Consider the following 18,015-nt stretch of genomic DNA (forward strand, 5'->3'; position numbering starts at 1 on the left):
AAAATGTCGGTGCGCTATTTTTATTCGGTTAGAGGGCCATTCATTTTGTCATTTTTATATGTTTGAGCTTCATCGATTTGCGTGAATTTACAATGAAGATTCTGCACTTTTGATACGGGAGCTGGTAGCAGGCCCAAAAGCAGGAGAATGGTTGGGGCCCCTTTATGGGCCAAAGATTATGTTAGCAAGTTTTAGTGAGTCCATTAAGCTTGTTAGGCATGAGTGGGTTATCAGATAAGAACTGTTTAGGAGTTAGGGATGCTAAGATACGTGTAATAAATAGTACCTTGTTGTCATTTGGATATTCATTCTGAAAAATATACATGTTCTCCTTCGTTCCTTTAGGGTTTTCTCTCCCAAATTCACTGTTTTACTGCTGATTCTCCATTAAGGGTTCGCGTCCCTTAACACTGGTGCTTTCATTTTTTGAGCTCCTTTGGCAATCCAAAATGTGGGTTCAAGAATTGGCTGAAGAGTTTGGATCTTTCCAACTTAGAATTGAGCGTAATTTTGAGGAGTTGCAATCGAGGGTGGATCAACGATTCATCGATCATCAAAACCAATTCCTCGGCATCAACACACAACTTCAACAAATTCATGCGGTGGTGGTTGGGGCTAAGGCTCGCAGCACAGAGCAAGTTCATTCGAAGGGCGTCAATGCATCGTCTTCTACTGAGTCTGGAAGCATGCATCCACAACGCTTGGACCTTAATGATCCTTGCTCGTGGCTGAAATCCGTGAGGATGGAGCTTCCAAATTTCGCTGGCACATATCCGAATGGGTGGATTTTTCGCACGGAGTTGTATTTTGGGTTACAGCAAGTGCCGGAGAACATCAAGGTTCGTTTGGCGGGGATGAAAATGGAGGGATTGGCTAGTCCTTGGTTCCAATGGTTGTTCAATGGTGGATCCATTCAGTCTTGGGACGATTTGAAGGTCGCGGTTCGTCAACGGTTTGGGGGTACTGCCTATCAGGATTTACGTGCTGTTCTTTCGAAGTTAACTCAGGAGGGGACATTGAGTGAGTATATCAGAAACTTTGAGGCTTTGATTAATCAAGTCACTGAGTTTTCTGATGAGGTGTTGATGTGCTTTTTTGTCTCTGGATTGTTGCCTGACTTGAGAAGAGCCATCCAACTTCACTCTCCTACTTCACTCCATCAGGCTATGCAACTGGCCATTACCTATGATGCACACTTCGTGGAGTTGCGTTCGTCATTTTCTTCGGGTAGTAAGAAAGGTTTTGTGAAACATGCTTATAATGTGGAACAGCCAAACCCGATTGCTACTGTGTTACCTAACCAGAAGCCTGTGGTTCCTGCTCTGCCTTCTTCTTCTGTGCCTTATTGCAAATTGTCTCATGAGGAGATGCAAAAGAAGCGAGACTTGGGAATTTGTTACACATGCGATGAAAAATGGAATTCTCGACATAGATGTAAGGGCAAACTGTTTCTGTTGCTTGGTGATTCTGAGGAATTGGACACTGAGGCAGAAGAACAGATTGTATGGCAACCTGACCCTGTGCAAGGGGAGTCTCATGAAGCAGCCTTACATTCCTTGGCAGGGAAAAACATCCTAGGGCACTTCAATTCCATGTGGAGTTCAAAGGGAGGTTAGTACCTGTTCTTGTGGATTCTGGTAGCTTTCATTGTTTTATCCAGAAGCGGTTAATTGAGGTTAATGGTTTACTTACTGTCAAAGTACCCAAGATGCGTGTTTTTCTAGGAAATGGAGAGTTTATGACATGTGATAGGAAATGTATGGGTGTGCCATTAAATAACCAAGGGTATGAGTTCTCTGTGGATTTGTGGGTGCTGGAGTTAGCTAATTTGGGCATTATATTGGGAATTTCCTGGTTGAGTACTCTTGGCCGATTTCTCCATGACTACACTGAGATGTCTATGGAGTTTATATTCAAAGACAGCAGGGTAGTGTTACAGGGTGAACATTCTGGTCTGTCCAATAGAGTATTGGATACGAACTGTTTCCATTTGGCAGGTGCAACTGTGTTTGATGTCTCTCCCGAGTTAAGGGAACTGCAATCCAAAATTCCTGCTGCTATATGGGACATATTGGTGCAATTTCACACTGTGTTTCAGCTACCATCTGGGTTGCCACCACCTAGAGGTTGTGACCATGCCATCCATTTGGAGGAGGGTGTGAAGCCTGTTAATGTGCAGCCTTACCGATATGCACACCATCAGAAAGGGGAGATAGAAAAGCAAGTCTCAGATTTATTGGCTTCGGGCTTCATTAAGGAGAGCAGGAGTCCATTCAGTTCACCCGTTTTGCTTGTGAGGAAACAAGACAATTCTTGGCGGATGTGTATCGACTATCGGGCCTTGAATAACATCACTATAAAGGATCGCTTTCCTATTCCCACAATTGATGAGTTACTTGATGAACTCAATGGTGCTAAGGTTTTCTCCAAGTTAGATTTGCGAAGCGGATATCATCAAATCCTTGTGGTTCCGGAGGATACATCCAAGACTGCCTTTAGGACGCATGAGGACACTATGAGTTTTTGGTAATGCCTTTTGGCTTGACCAATGCTCCCTCAACCTTTCAAGCAGCCATAAACCATATGTTTCGCCCTTTTCTTCGTCGGTTCATCATAGTTTTTTTCGATGATATCTTAGTCTACAGTGGCTCTCTTGAGGAACATTATCAGCATCTTACTATCACCTTGGGCTGTCTAAAGCAGAATCAATTTATGGTAAAACTAAGTAAATATGGATTTGCTTTGGCTGAAATTGATTACTTGGGTCATGTGGTTTCCGGAGATGGAGTTAAGGCTGACCCTAAGAAGATTATTGCTATGTTGCAGTGGCCTCAGCCTAAATCTTTAAAACAATTGAGAGGTTTCATTGGCCTCACGGGATACTATAGACGATTCGTCAAGAATTATGCTGCCATAGCCTCCCCTTTGACAGATTTGTTGAAGTCTGGTGCATTTCAGTGGTGTGAGAAGGCTGCAAGGTCGTTTGAGTTGTTAAAGGACACCATGTCAAAGACACCAGTTCTGTTTCTGCTTGATTTCACTAAGCCATTTATTGTGGAAACTGATGCTTCATCAGTAGGCATAGGGGTTGTACTTCAACAAGAAAATCACCCTATTGCGTTTTTCAGCAAAAAGTTGGGTCCAAGAATGAGTGTGGCCTCTACTTATCTTCGGGAATTGTATGTTGTGACTGAGGCAGTGAAGAAATGGCGTCACTATTTGTTGGGTTCCAAATTTGTTATCCGTACTAACCATAGAAGTCTAAAGGAATTGCTCACTCAAACTGTACAGACCCTTGATCAACAAAAATATGTTTGTAAGTTGATGGGATTTGATTTTGTTATAGAATATAAACCTGGTACAGCTAACATTGTTGCAGATTCTTTATCACGGTGCATGGAGGAAGATCAACAAGGGTTGTCCTTGTCTTTAATTTCAGAGGCCACTTTCCAGTTAGTGGAATAGATCAGATCTGAGAACATAACTGATCCTGAACTGCTTAACATCCGTGGACAGCTGCACAGGCAGGAGCTGGGTAACAATGACATCACCGAAAGAGATGGCATTCTTTATCATAAGGGTCATTTTTTGTTGGGGCACAATTCTGATTTGAGGGAAATGGTGCTGCGAGAGGCACACTCCACACCCGTGGGTGGACATGCGGGTATCACTCGAACCTTCTTGCGTCTTACAGCTTCCTTCTATTGGGTGGGAATGAGGAAGGATGTTAAGGAATTTGTACAAAGGTGTCCTACATGCCAAGTGATAAAAACATCAACTTCTCCTCCAATGGGCTTACTGCAGCCGTTACCAATACCTAATGAGGTTTTTGAGGATTTAAGCATGGATTTCATAGTTGGTTTACCAAATTCTAAGGGATACAATGTTATCTTGGTGGTTGTTGATCGTTTAACAAAATTTGCACATTTTGGGGCTTTGGCTCATCCATACACTGCTGCCAAAGTAGCTTCTCTGTTTTGTGAAATTGTGGTGAAATTACACGGGTTTCCTTGAACTATTGTGTCTGACCGTGATGCCATATTCGTGAGCAAATTCTGGTCCGAACTCTTTAAATGCAGTGGTACAACATTGAGGACTGCCTATCATCCTCAATCGGATGGGCAAACGGAGGTAACCAACCGTTATTTGGAGCAATACATTAGAGCTTTTTGTCATGATGAAAATCATAAGTGGGCTGGAGTTCTTGGATGGGCTGAATACCATTATAATACAGCCACCCACTCTTCTATTGGGATGACACCATTCCAAGCTCTTTATGGCAAGCTGTCTTCCATGATTCCACCCTATCCCAAGGGTTCTGTACGTGTGGAGGCTGTGGATACCACTCTGGTTCATAGGGATGAGTTATTGAGGCGTTTGAAGGCTCACTTGCAAGGTGCTTAGAACAGGATGAAAGCACAAGCCGATAAACACAGACGTGATGCTAGCTTTGCTATAGGAGATCTAGTTTTAGTGAAGTTACAGCCATTTAGACAGATTTCAGTGGCAACCCGAAAGGATCAGAAGCTGGCCAAGAGGTATTTTGGGCCATTTCCTGTGGTCAGGGTATTGAGTCATGTTGCCTATCAAATTGGACTACCAGAAGGGTGTAGAGTCCATTCTTCTTTCCATATTTCGGTGTTGAAGCCTTACAAAGGTGATGGGTCAGTTGTGACTCTGCCTTTACCAGATGACAGCCACGACAACCGTCCTATTCAGAAACCATTGGCTGCATTGATGCATCGGGTTTCTCCAGATGACCAAGGCAATGTGAAGTGGCTCGTTCAGTGGTCACACGCTCTTCCGGAGGATGCCACTTGGGAAAATGAAAAAGATCTCATTGTGAATTACCCTGATTTTTGTCTGCCTAAATTAAACCTTGAGGATAAGGTTTCTATTGCACCAGGGGATAATGATACGGGAGCTGGTAGCAGGCCCAAAAGCAGGAGAATGGTTGGGGCCCCTTTATGGGCCAAAGATTATGTTAGCAAGTTTTAGTGAGTCCATTAAGCTTGTTAGGCATGAGTGGGTTATCATATAAGAACTGTTTAGGAGTTAGGGATGCTAAGATACGTGTAATAAATAGTACCTTGTTGTCATTTGGATATTCATTCTGAAAAATATACATGTTCTCCTTCGTTCCTTTAGGGTTTTCTCTCCCAAATTCACTGTTTTACTGTTGATTCTCCATTAAGGGTTCGCGTCCCTTAACAACTTTCTATAGCAATTCGATTTCGGTCAGTGTTACTTAATATATTTAATGCATTTTGTGCATTCAAGTTGGTCAAAGTTATATATATATATCAAAGTTATATATCCGTAATTACCTGACTTCACGATTATATATATGTCAATGCTAGGGAGTCAGAGGCGTTAGAAAAAGCATGCTTTTATAATGCTTTTATAAGATGTCACGTATTCTTATATATTTGTTGTTATAGGAATCGTTAGTCATATATATATATATATATATATATATATATATATAATAAATATATTTTGTGGCTATATATGGTCATTGAACCAGGTTCGAAATGAAAAAGAAAATAATACCCTATTTCCTTGGAATTTTGGAATATGTATATTGATACTATTATGGTCATTGAACCAGATCTGTGAGTGCATTGGATTCTATTTGTGGTGTGGACCCTTGTGATACCGAGTTCGAGTCAGAGGGACATACGGGTACAGGTAAGTTTTCGTGTCCTCGGATTGATCTGTTGTTTGTTCCACCGACCTCCATGGGAGGGTGGTTTATATGCATGATATGCTTTTATGAAAATGTTATATGCATTGATATATGCTTGAGATATATGAGTATGTCTGTTGATTACTTACACAATCAGACTGCGACTCTGGTGTGTAAGGCATGCAGTGTATGGAAGTGATGTTGTTTACTTACACAATCAGACAGCGACTCTGGTGTGTAAGGCATAAGACTCACACTCTTATGTTTAGACGGGTCGCAGACGTGCATAATCCCTATCCTGTTCCCTGGGCAGTCAAACCGCATTTACATACATCATATGATTACTGAGTTAAATGTTTAGCTCGTTGAGCAAGAGATTACACTGTCATGATTTATATGCTTAACATGAACATGCATTGAAATTACTGTTTTGAACTTATATTATGCCTGTAAGAGAGCTTGGGGCGGAAGAGTCCTTGAGGACCCCTTGCCTTACTGAGATTTCTGTTTAGAGATCTCACCCCACGTTTGGGGCACATTTTTCAGGATCAGGTACCTCGGGGATTAATACCTCGAGGGGCAGGAGGCCGGAGCTGAGTTGAGATTTATGCTTTTATGATGATATGCTTGGATGCTGACATGTTTTACATTTATTATGATGTTATTGGATTTGAGACTCTGTTGGGCTTTGTTGCCATATTTGGTGAGCATGAGGATTGTCCATGCCACATTGATGTTAGTTATGCTTGTAGTTTTGAGTTGTATAAACTATCAGGATGGTCCGGTCTACGTGTTGTAGTTCCGTGACTAGAGACATAGTTACTTAATATATGAGGTATTTTAGTTAGTAGTTTGATTGCAAATTACATACAGGCAATGTTTTGAAAATGATTAAATAATCAACTTGGTAAATGATAATGACGTCATAATTGAAAAAGAAAAATTTTATTCCGTATTTTAATTAAGCGTATCTTAATACGATTGCATGATAACAAACCGGGTATACACGAGGTGTTACACCTTGGGTCCATTTGAATGTTTAGGAATATCCATATTCTTTATTAAAATAAAATAAAATATATTAAAAGTTATATAGATGAAAAGAAATAAAATTAAAAGAACAGAATAAAAATACATTTAAAAGAAACAATCTAATTAAATAAATATCCATGTTCTTCATTAAAATAAAATGCATTAAAAGACATGTAAAGGAAAAGAAATAAAATTAAAGGAAGAATTACATTAAAAAGAAACAAGCTAATTAAATAAGATCAATTATTATCTTCAAAGAAGTCTACAATATCCAGATGTGTAATATCTATGAGGCTCGCAAAATCATCCTCTTTATAAGCAAAATTGGCTTCAGTATCAATTTTGAAGGTCAAATTTGTCTCCAGATTATTTTCTTTCTTCTTGATAAAGCTTGACAAAATTCTGGAGCATGATAGATTCATGCTCAATGGCCTTTCATACCACATCGATAGTAGATATTTTCTTTACTCCTTGAAGAGTTACTTTGAGGGCTTTTATTGTTATTTTATTTATTTTCATAATGGTGTTGATAAATATTTGGCCCCTTGCCTCGACCACGTCTACGTCCGCAATCGCTTCTATGGAGCAGATCCAGTGGGACGAGCTTCGTGATTTTTCATTAGTAGCTCATTATTTTGCTCAGCCACAAGGAGACATGATATCAATTCAAAATATTTCTTAAAACCCTTTTCATGGTACTGTTGTTGCAACAACATATTTGAAGCGTGAAAAGTGAAAAATATTTTTCCAATAAGTCTTCATCAGTAATATTTTCTCCTCATAACTTTAATTGAGAACTAATTTTTAAAACTACAGAGTTGTACTCGCTTACAAATTTGAAATCTTGCAATCTGAAATGCGTCTAATCATAGCAAGCTTTAGGCTGATTGTATCAAGGACCCATGCCAAATAACTTTTGCTCGTTATATCAAGAGAAGCAAATTCAAGTTTTGCAAGATTTGACATGATGTTATCTAATATAAAAAGGAAAATAAAGGTTAAAATAAATTCTATTTTGTACATAAGGCTTATAACATGTATAAATAATACAATATTTGGTACAATAATATTTGAAATGATTCTAACAACAGTAACGGTATATCATAAATTTGAATGTAACAATATTATTAATATTGAAATGAAGCGACAAATCATGAATGTAATAATATTCCTCATAAATGCTGAAATGGTTTCAAACTGAATTCACTTTATAACATTTTTTTTTTTTTGGTAAAGACTTTATAACATTTTTTCCTCTTTAAACAATAGTTTTAAATCATTTTAATTGTCATTAATTCCTTACATATTAAAAAAATACAATCATAATGAAGATCACAATTATAATCATCAGAATTTTTAATTTTTTAACCAGAAAAGAAAAGATAAAAAGACATAGAGTTTGAAATATATTCTAAACAACAGAAAATAATAAGTATACATACAACTAACAAACACATATGAAAAACTAACAAACAGTAAAAAAATAAAATAACAAATAGTAAAATAAAAAATAACAAATAGGGATGCAATGAACATATGCGCATACAAAGTAAAGTGATTGATTACACATGTACTAATAACCACAAGATCGAATAAACCATAATGAAATCAACAACACGATCAAATCTTATAAAATTACAACAGAGAAGGGAAAATAAATACTGCTCTATCTATAAGTTGTCTCTTCATTGAATATACAAGATTGATAAAGATAAACAAAAGCAATCAACAAATCATGACACCCACATGCAGGTCTGTTGATTCATTATCTACAATGGTTGCCATTTGACAAATCAAATAAAGTAACGTAGAATCATGAGAGATTTAACATCTGGTTGAAAAAAAAAAGAATGAACAGGGAGGAGAATGAATAGGGAGTCGAATAGAATGAACTACCCACAAGATCACTTTTGGACTGCGATTCTCTTTGGAGTGGAGCTTCGTGCTGATAACATATTATAAAAGATAAAGATAATTATAAGAAATAAAAGAGATAGGGGAAATATGTTCTTATTCTATATTCGTACATACATGATACTTTTATACATACTTTATTTATAGGTTCAGATGACATGAAAGTTACAATAACATCACTAACTACAATTACTTCTCCAATGGTCACAACGGTTATATGAAGGGCATGGACAATGTTACAAGTCCTATATTGGTTGCATATACAAGTAATGTGGGGTTTATAAGGCCTTAGGCACTCCTATCCTTTGAGCTAGCTTTTAGGGTGGTGACTTCAAAGTTCGTAACAATTAGTACTTTCATTGAGAGTTGAAGCCACGAAAAGGGCTACCTATAGGATGGATTAAGGTGTCTTTAGGCACTGAATACTGATAGGTGGGTGAAGTCAGTCCAAAGAGAAAAAGGGCTACCGTCGGGTTAGTATAGTTAGAGTGAAAGCTATCGTGGATGTCGGTTTTTAAAGGAGATGACAATGTTACAAATCTCTCATTGGTTGCTTATACAACTAATGTGAGGTTTATAAGCTTTGAACACTTTCACCCTTTGAGCTAACTTTTAGGGTGGTGACCTCAAAGTTCGTAATAGACACCCAACAGTTAAATTGTTTATAAAACATTTTTGACATTTAAAAATTAACTGATAAGTTGCAAATAGTAGAAAGTTAAGTGATACACATTAAAATCATAAGATTGAAAGTGAAATTATCCGATTAATTCAATTGATAAGGTCCTTTGCACTTGATTGCAATGACCTGGTCCATATTCCATTTTCACTCCTTGAGCAACAAGATAATTTGTTCCTCTAGGTATATGTGTATGTGGGGTCCAAAGGAAATTTCTTTACTCAAAGCATATCGTGATTCGAATAATGCTAATGTCTCATATCACGGAGAGTGTAGAGATATATAGTAGTCTTTAAAAAATAACAAAGAAAAAAGAAAAAGAAAAACTATTTTTAAGACATATATTTTTGAACTTTTAGTCAATTACATCTTCTATAAATTTCAATCTAACAATTCTAATTTTTGTAAAATATAATTATTTGCATTAAATTTATTTTCTTTCTTACATTATAAAAGAATAATAGAATAATTAGCCAAAGGCAATAACTTGATCATCAATTCAGAAGGAACATAAAACAATAATTAGCCAATTGATACAAAGGCATCATTATCAGCGAAAAAGGAAGCAACGACATTATACGAGTCATGAAATCGCGAGATTAGGAATAATAGAATATGTCAAGGCATCTTTGCTATAGCAACCTTGCCGTGGAAGCAAGGCCAAACTACATGACGGATAACAACTTTTTTGTCATGTTTTTTAAATTATTCTAAAATATCACGGTTTAGTTTTTTTTTATATACTGATAATGCTATATTTCAAGACCATCATCAGTTCCGACTGATCCAAGACATCATTTCTGGCAATGGGTTACCGTTGGCGCCAGACCCGGCTAAAAATTTAGGTGATCGTCAAAAAATTTGACATATTAAATTATTAAAATATTTATCATAATTATATAAATTTATCAGGAAAAAAATTTACTATAAATTCTAACATAGTTATCTAAATTATGTACTAAATAATGTCACATGATATTGAAAATTCAAATGAACAATTGTTGTTGATTATATATCAAAACAAACACATAAAAATGCACTAACATTTTCGGTAAACATTTCAAACATAAGAATTTCATTTTCCTCCCGCAACACAATAAGTAATGAACAAAACATTATCCTAAGGATGTGAAAACACACAAATATAATAATTATATGTATAATAAGCATTATCATTCGTCTCCTCTTTCATTATCTCTATTCCTTAAATTTTTAATATCTCACGTTAGAGAACATCGCCCTTGTTTGCAACAGCCATAAGCACGATTGAAAGTTCTTACATTTGGAAATTAAGGTTTTGACTATTCTTTGTGTGTGCAATAACCCAAAACACAATAGTTCAATGGACCTTCATATTCCATAATTATAGTCTTGTTATTCATTTGATTTCATGATTGTTATTTGAAGGGTTAAGTGTTCGTCCTTTTAAAGGATACAAATTTATCTTTTTAGTTTTTAACATTATGTCTTATCAGTAAGACATAGTTATAACATGAAAAATTATTTCTTTCTCTCTCCACGTCAGCTGAAGTGACTGAGGAAATAGAAAAAAAGTAATTTTTCATATTATAACTATGTTTTACCGATAAAATGCACATTGTGTCCTTTAAAAGGACAAATCCTTTTTCCTACTTTTAAATGGATACAACATTATCAAAAACTAAAAGGATGCAACATTGTGTCCTTTAAAAGGACAAACCCTTTTTTTTACTTTTAAATGAGTTTATTTGGTTTAGTTGGACCCAAATTTTGAAATAGGTCAATTAATCATTTTTGTGATTAAGTTTAGAAGTCTTTCTTTTTTAAAATAATCGGAGTAAGAATAAATAACATAACTGATTAGAATAAAGCAGAAAAAAAATATACAGGATAAAAAATAAAAAAATGATAAAACACAAAAGTAACCATACTATACATGTTCTTATTATTTGCTTGCATTTAAATGGTTTGTTGTTACTTTATATTGAGTATTTAATTTTCTATTTTGGATGTGCCAAATTATAATTTTTACCTTAGTTAATTATAATTAATTATATAATATATAATAAGTAAAAAAAAAACAAGTAGGTGCCAAGGCACATGCTGGCTTGGATGTGACTACGCCAAAAGCATACAGGAACAGACAAAAAAACTAGGAACACATCCTACACCAGACTACTCCTACATAGTCCTTTTTCAAATTGTCACGACAATCAGAAGGAGGCGAGACAAACTCTTGTAAAGACTAATCAAAGGAATAGGCAAAAGAGACCATCCAATCTGCAACCCCATTTCCTTCCCTATGAATATGGGAAATTCTAACTATCCAATTTCAAGACAGCATACTCTTTATTCGCAGGACCAGATTGAAAGCAGGATGATGAGGACGGCATCCTTCTCTTAAAAGATGTTGGGCTACTAAAGAATCATCTTCCAACCATACAAAACGGAAACCATTCCTCCAAACAAGTTCAAGCCCAAAGAGGTAACCTCAAAGTTCTGCTAATAGAATATTACCACACAGCCAAGGTTTTTACAAAAACCCACTAGCCACCTTCCACTAGTATTGCCTACTATATTACTACCACTTTGATCATTTGCAATTTATATTTTAACTGCATATCCTATGCGTGATACATAATTTTTATTTTATGTTTATAATTTTCTTTTATAAAATAAAGTTTTTTTTAATGGTTATGGGTTATGACCTTTTTCCGTTCAAAAATTCGGGATTCATTTATATATATATATATATATATATATATATATATATAATTGGTATACATGGAGGACATTAAGCCTAAAGAAAAATAAATAAATAAACAGACAATGGAAAGAAAGAAAAAACAAGCTAAAATACTTCTAACAAGTACTCAGATAGTAGTCAGTCAGGATCCCTCCCAGAACTACTATCAATGGGGCAACTAAGACCCCATTTCTTGTCTAATTCAAGAAGAGGCTGTAACTCCTGAGGAGGTTCAAATAGTTGAGCTGCTTTAGTGAAGTGTAGAGCGAGTCCTCTTTTTGCTAGAAAATCTACACACCGGTTTGCAATGCGAGGGATATGCTTGATAACCACCGTCCAATCTTTACGCATCCATTCCATAGTAAAGAAGAAATTCTGGACAAAGGCCATCATCTGTTCACTCCATGGATATATATATATATATATATATATATATATATATAATTGGTATACATGGAGGACATTAAGCCTAAAGAAAAATAAATAAATAAACAGACAATGGAAAGAAAGAAAAAACAAGCTAAAATACTTCTAACAAGTACTCAGATAGTAGTCAGTCAGGATCCCTCCCAGAACTACTATCAATGGGGCAACTAAGACCCCATTTCTTGTCTAATTCAAGAAGAGGCTGTAACTCCTGAGGAGGTTCAAATAGTTGAGCTGCTTTAGTGAAGTGTAGAGCGAGTCCTCTTTTTGCTAGAAAATCTACACACCGGTTTGCAATGCGAGGGATATGCTTGATAACCACCGTCCAATCTTTACGCATCCATATGAGTGGGGATATGGCTTCTATGGAATCACTCTCAAGAATAAGCTTTTTAGCACCAATTCTCCACGCTGCTTCAAGGCCTTTGAGCACTGCCCATTGCTCTGCCTCCATGGGTGAACAAGTGCCAATGACATGGGAGAAGCCACCAATCCAGCAGCCTTCAGCATTCCTGATCAAGCCACCGCAAGCTGCACAGTTTGTATATTTGACCACAACGCCATCTACATTAATTTTGAGTCAATCATCTTTTCGGCTTTGCCACCTGTGCTCTCTACCATCTTTGTTGTTCAACTACCCTTTTCCACGGTTGATATCAGCAACAAAATTTAAAATATGTTCCCTAGGTTGCACATGTTGAGTAAAAATAATTTCATATACCTCCATATTCCTCCATTTAAAATATGTTCAATAATTGACCTTTGAATAATTATGAGAGGGCGTAAATAATTATAGTAAGTGCTTAATAATGTTGAAAGTCGTTTTTCTGACAAAAAGTGTTGATACCGGTTCTGCTTCACGGTATAAGCGCGTACTGGTGAAGTATCCCAAAAAACTATAATAAGTGTATGAATATTCCTACAATAATATCTAGGACTGGTATATCAAGTTGGGAGTCAAAATAATGAGAACTGACGTCAGGACTGATACCGGCTGCAACGTAAAAACGCGTACCGGCAAAGTGCTGCGAAAATTATAATAAAAATATGACAAATCTTAGAAAAATGGCTAGGTTCAGAATCTTAAGTTTGTGGTTAAAATGATAAGCGAAACTATTAGTGCTAATACCGACGGATTAAACTTAATTCGCCTCTAAATACCAAGTGGCACAAAGACCCAGGTCAGTTCCTATTGTCTCTACGTGATTTTTTCTGATTCTTTGGCTGCTGCCACCTTCCTCCACCTTGTCTCCACCTTCCCTCTCCATTGAAGCTCCAAGAAACCACATTTTCTCTTGACTTCTTCACAAAAACTACATGGATGTGAGTGCTCAAGCCTTGGGAGGGTGAAAGGTTCCCCATTTCTGAGTGGTAGCTGCTGTGAGTGGTGGTTTACCTGTAATGGAACTGCTCGAACTGCTGCAGCTCTCACCGTCGACGATGGACGATCTCTGGAGTAGTGGCCCTCCTTGCCACAATGAAAGCATATCAACTGGCCTGCCGAGCACGGCCCAAAGTGAGTCTTCCCACACCCAGAGCATCTGGGAGCGGGAGGTCTCACTGCACTCCCCTGAGCAGAAGTCCTCTTAAACTGATTTGGCGCTTGCCGAGCCGCCATCTGATTTCCCTTGCCTTTGCTCCCAAACTTCATGTCCCTCCAGGAAGTGGAACTACTAGTTCCCTTCGTCTCAGCGATCTTGGCCCTTTTGGCCTTACTCGAGTTGCAGAAGTCCTCGATGTCCCGACACTGTAACACCGCGTATATATCCGGTAGTGTTATCATTACATCGTATTAAGCGGTGCTTAATTAAAAATGCGGAATATTCTTTTTCTTTTCAATTATGACGTCATTATCAATTACCATCTTGATTACTTAATCAATTTCATAAAATATCGCTTGTATGTAAATTGCAACAAGACATCTACTGAAATACCTCAATATATAAATAAAGTGTGTATCTAAAATCATGGATCTACAACTCGTAGTCCGGACCGTATCCTGATACATTATTACAACTCCAAATAAAACAAGACATAAACAAGTCTATGTGTCATGGACAATCCCCATGCTCACCAAATCAACAGCGTCTCAACAAGATAATCATAACCATAACACGAACTAAAAACATAAAGCAGCATGCATATCCAGCATCCAACATGTCAGCATAAAATAACAGCAAATCTAACTCAGCTCCGGCCTCTTGCCGCCTGAGGTCTCAACATTACCTAACCCTGAAATAAGCATTCCCCAAACGTGGGGTGAGATCTCTAAACAAGAAATCTCAGTAAGACAAGGGGTCCTCAAGGATCTTCCACCCCAAGCTCACTTACATGTGCAATATAAGTTCTAAAAGCATTTATATCATTATCAGTTCCAAAACTATGTAGTGAAACAGATATCTATAACATGTGTGTAATCACTATTCTACTGGCCAGAGAAATGTAGGAATACGTCTATCTCCTACATGTAGTACACGGAACACCGCTTGCACCTCACCCACAGCCTCACCCTATTGTATGTTCTACATACTCAGCCCCACACCAGGCAACAGGTCTATGGAGAACTCTATCTCCCTCTGTGGCGGAAACTCAGGAATCTCCTTAGGAAACACCTCGAGGAATTCCCTCACCACAGGAATGCCAGTGATGTCCTCCTGTGTCCCACTCACCAAACCTCCCAACATGACATAACCAAATGCCCCTGCTCTCAAGGCTCTCCTAGCCTGCAGCAACGAAATGTACGGCGAGGAACTGGCTGTGGAATCACACGGAGACAACACTACACGCTTGGCACAACAGTCAATCATCACACAATTTCTGGACAACCAATCCATGCCCAGAATAACCTCCATGTTGGCCATCGGCAATCCTATCAGATCTACCGAGAACTCACAGCCATCCCACTGAAACGCTACATCGCGAGGAACAGTGGTAGCATCACATCTTTCCCCGGTGGCGGTGGTCACCCGCAGCGGTGGAGAAAGCACAGACATGGGCAACTCAAGCCCCATAGCAATCGGGGTAGCAACAAAAGAATGCGTAGCCCTAGAGTCAAACAAAACATCAACAGCTGATGTACCAATCGTAACAGTACCTCTGACAAGGTTCAGAGCTCGATCCGGCTGCTGACGATCCAGAGTATAAACTCTCCCAGAAGATGGTGGCACTGCCGGTGCCGAAGTAGGTGGAAGGGGGACCATCTGAAGTGGCACTGCCTGCACTGCAGTAGCCCTCGTCGTCGCCGACGGACAGTCTCTGGAGAAGTGGCCCTCCTTACCACACTGAAAGCAAATCAACTGGCCGGTAAAGCACGGCCCAAAATGAGTCTTCCCGCATCCCGAACACTTGGGAGCAGGAGGTCTCGCTGCACTCCCCTGAGCAGAAGTCTTCTTGAACTGACTCGGTGCCTTCCGAGCTGCCATCTGTTTACCCTTGCCCTTGTTCCCAAACTTCCTGTCTCGCCAAGAAGTGGAACTACCAGCTGCAACCTTCGTCGCCTCAGCAACCTTGGCCTTACTCGAGCTGTAGAAATCTTCAATATCACGACACTGCTGAACCAGTGTCCCAAAGTCTCTAGAAGCAGAACCAGCTAGGTAACCAGCAATATCCTCACTAAGTCCCCTGCGGAACTTAGCAGCCAAAAATGTAGGGATAAGCCTCGCCATCCTGAAGTGTGCAAACTTCACCAACTGGTTGAACTTAGCCAGTACTCGTCCACAGACAACGAGCCCTGAACCAATCTGTCAAACTCTCCCTGTTGCCTCTCCTGAGCGTCATACGGAAAGTACTGACCCAAGAAGAAATCCTCAAACAAAGGCCACGTCATCACATGACCCTGCATCTCGTAGACATGAGAAAAGTTTGTCCACCACTCATGGGCATCGCCCTCCAGCATGTAAGTAGCGAACATCAACTTCTGCGGATCTGTGCATTGCATGACCCGAAATATCTTGTCCAACGCCTGTAGCCAACGCGCTGCAGCAACAGGGTCAAAGGACCCATCAAAGGCAGGTGGCTCATGCTTACGGAAAGCATTCAGCCGGCGATCGATCTCATCTCGATCCTCAAAAAAAATAGGGACGGTTTGCATGGCCCCCGTAAGGTGACTGCCATCACCCATCTGACTCTGAGAGTCATCCTGCATACTGGGTGCAGGTGGTGGTGGTGGTGGCGGTGGAAGTGGTGGCGGAGGAACATGGCCAACAGCAGGACCATTCCTCATCTCCTCTAACATGACTCTAAACATCGTCATGTTCGCCAGACGGTTGGCCTCCAACACGTCCTCAGGGGCCTTCCTGTTCGCCTCTCTGACGGCGTCAAGCATGGCCTGGTTTGCCATTTTCATGGCCTCCTAGTCGGCTTGTCGGGCCGCCTGCATCTCAGCCAATGCAGCCAGGACAGGATCAGGCTGATCCTCCGAAGTCTCACGGTTTCTCCCGGGTCTTACCATGACTCTGCACAAGTTACACAAATTAGGAGTTGATCAGGCCCACGCAATATGATCACATATGCATTATCATAATAACACTCGACGGAGCAAACACACAAAACAGACACAACCAAACATCCTAATCATTGCAATACATACAGGCTTTTCCCTTGAACCGTTGCTCTGATACCGTAAAATGTAACACCCCGTATATATCCGGTAGTGTTATCATTACATCGTATTAAGCGGTGCTTAATTAAAAATGCGGAATATTCTTTTTCTTTTCAATTATGACGTCATTATCAATTACCATCTTGATTACTTAATCAATTTCATAAAATATCGCCTGTATGTAAATTGCAACAAGACATCTACTGAAATACCTCAATATCTAAATAAAGTGTGTATCTAAAATCACGGATCTACAACTCGTAGTCCGGACCGTATTCAGATACATTATTACAACTCCAAATAAAACAAGACATAAACAAGTCTATGTGTCATGGACAATCCTCATGCTCACCAAATCAACAGTGTCTCAACAAGATAATCATAATCATAACACGAACTAAAAACATAAAGTAGCATGCATATCCAGCATCCAACATGTCAGCATAAAATAACAGCAAATCTAACTCAGCTCCGGCCTCCTGCCGCCTGAGGTCTCAACATTACCTGACCCTGAAATAAGCATTCCCCAAACGTGGGGTGAGATCTCTAAACAAGAAATCTCAGTAAGACAAGGGGTCCTCAAGGATCTTCCACCCCAAGCTCACTTACATGTGCAATATAAGTTCTAAAAGCATTTATATCATTATCAGTTCCAAAACTATGTAGTGCAACAGATATCTATAGCATGTGTGTAATCACTATTCTACTGGCCAGAGAAATGTAGGAATACGTCTATCTCCTACATGTAGTACAAGGAACACCGCTTGCACCTCACCCACAGCCTCACCCTATTGTATGTTCTAAATACTCAGGCTTACCGTATAGGTGGAACACCTGCATGCATATCAACAAGGCACTAACATATAACAGCTCAACAGCATTTCCAAAACATCAAAAGCATGTAACACAGCATGCATATACCATATCCCCATGGGACATGGTGGAACCAC

The 18,015-nt window shown here is 38.9% G+C and overlaps 1 protein-coding gene across 1 annotated transcript; it reads left to right on the plus strand.

Moving 5' to 3' along the window:
• The first annotated feature begins 449 nt into the window (after positions 1-449).
• On the plus strand, positions 450-2,530 carry LOC133306325 (uncharacterized). Its single transcript, XM_061506634.1, has 2 exons — positions 450-1,611; positions 1,725-2,530. Exons 1-2 carry the CDS (start codon positions 450-452, stop codon positions 2,528-2,530), a joined length of 1,968 nt encoding a protein of 655 aa, XP_061362618.1.
• Positions 2,531-18,015: the final 15,485 nt, after the last annotated feature.

The sequence above is a fragment of the Gastrolobium bilobum genome, unplaced genomic scaffold (assembly GCF_033153095.1).
Source record: "Gastrolobium bilobum isolate Gb01-03AN ecotype WA unplaced genomic scaffold, APGP_CSIRO_Gbil_v1 utg10035, whole genome shotgun sequence".
NCBI classification, from domain to species: Eukaryota; Viridiplantae; Streptophyta; class Magnoliopsida; order Fabales; family Fabaceae; genus Gastrolobium; species Gastrolobium bilobum.

Excerpts from the sequence above, each read along its gene's own strand:
- LOC133306325 (XM_061506634.1), top strand. The coding sequence starts at position 450 with ATGTGGGTTCAAGAATTGGCTGAAGAGTTTGGATCTTTCCAACTTAGA. Across the intron at positions 1,612-1,724 it reads CATGTGGAGTTCAAAGGGAG|GAAATGGAGAGTTTATGACA; the intron begins GTTAGTACCTGT and ends GTGTTTTTCTAG.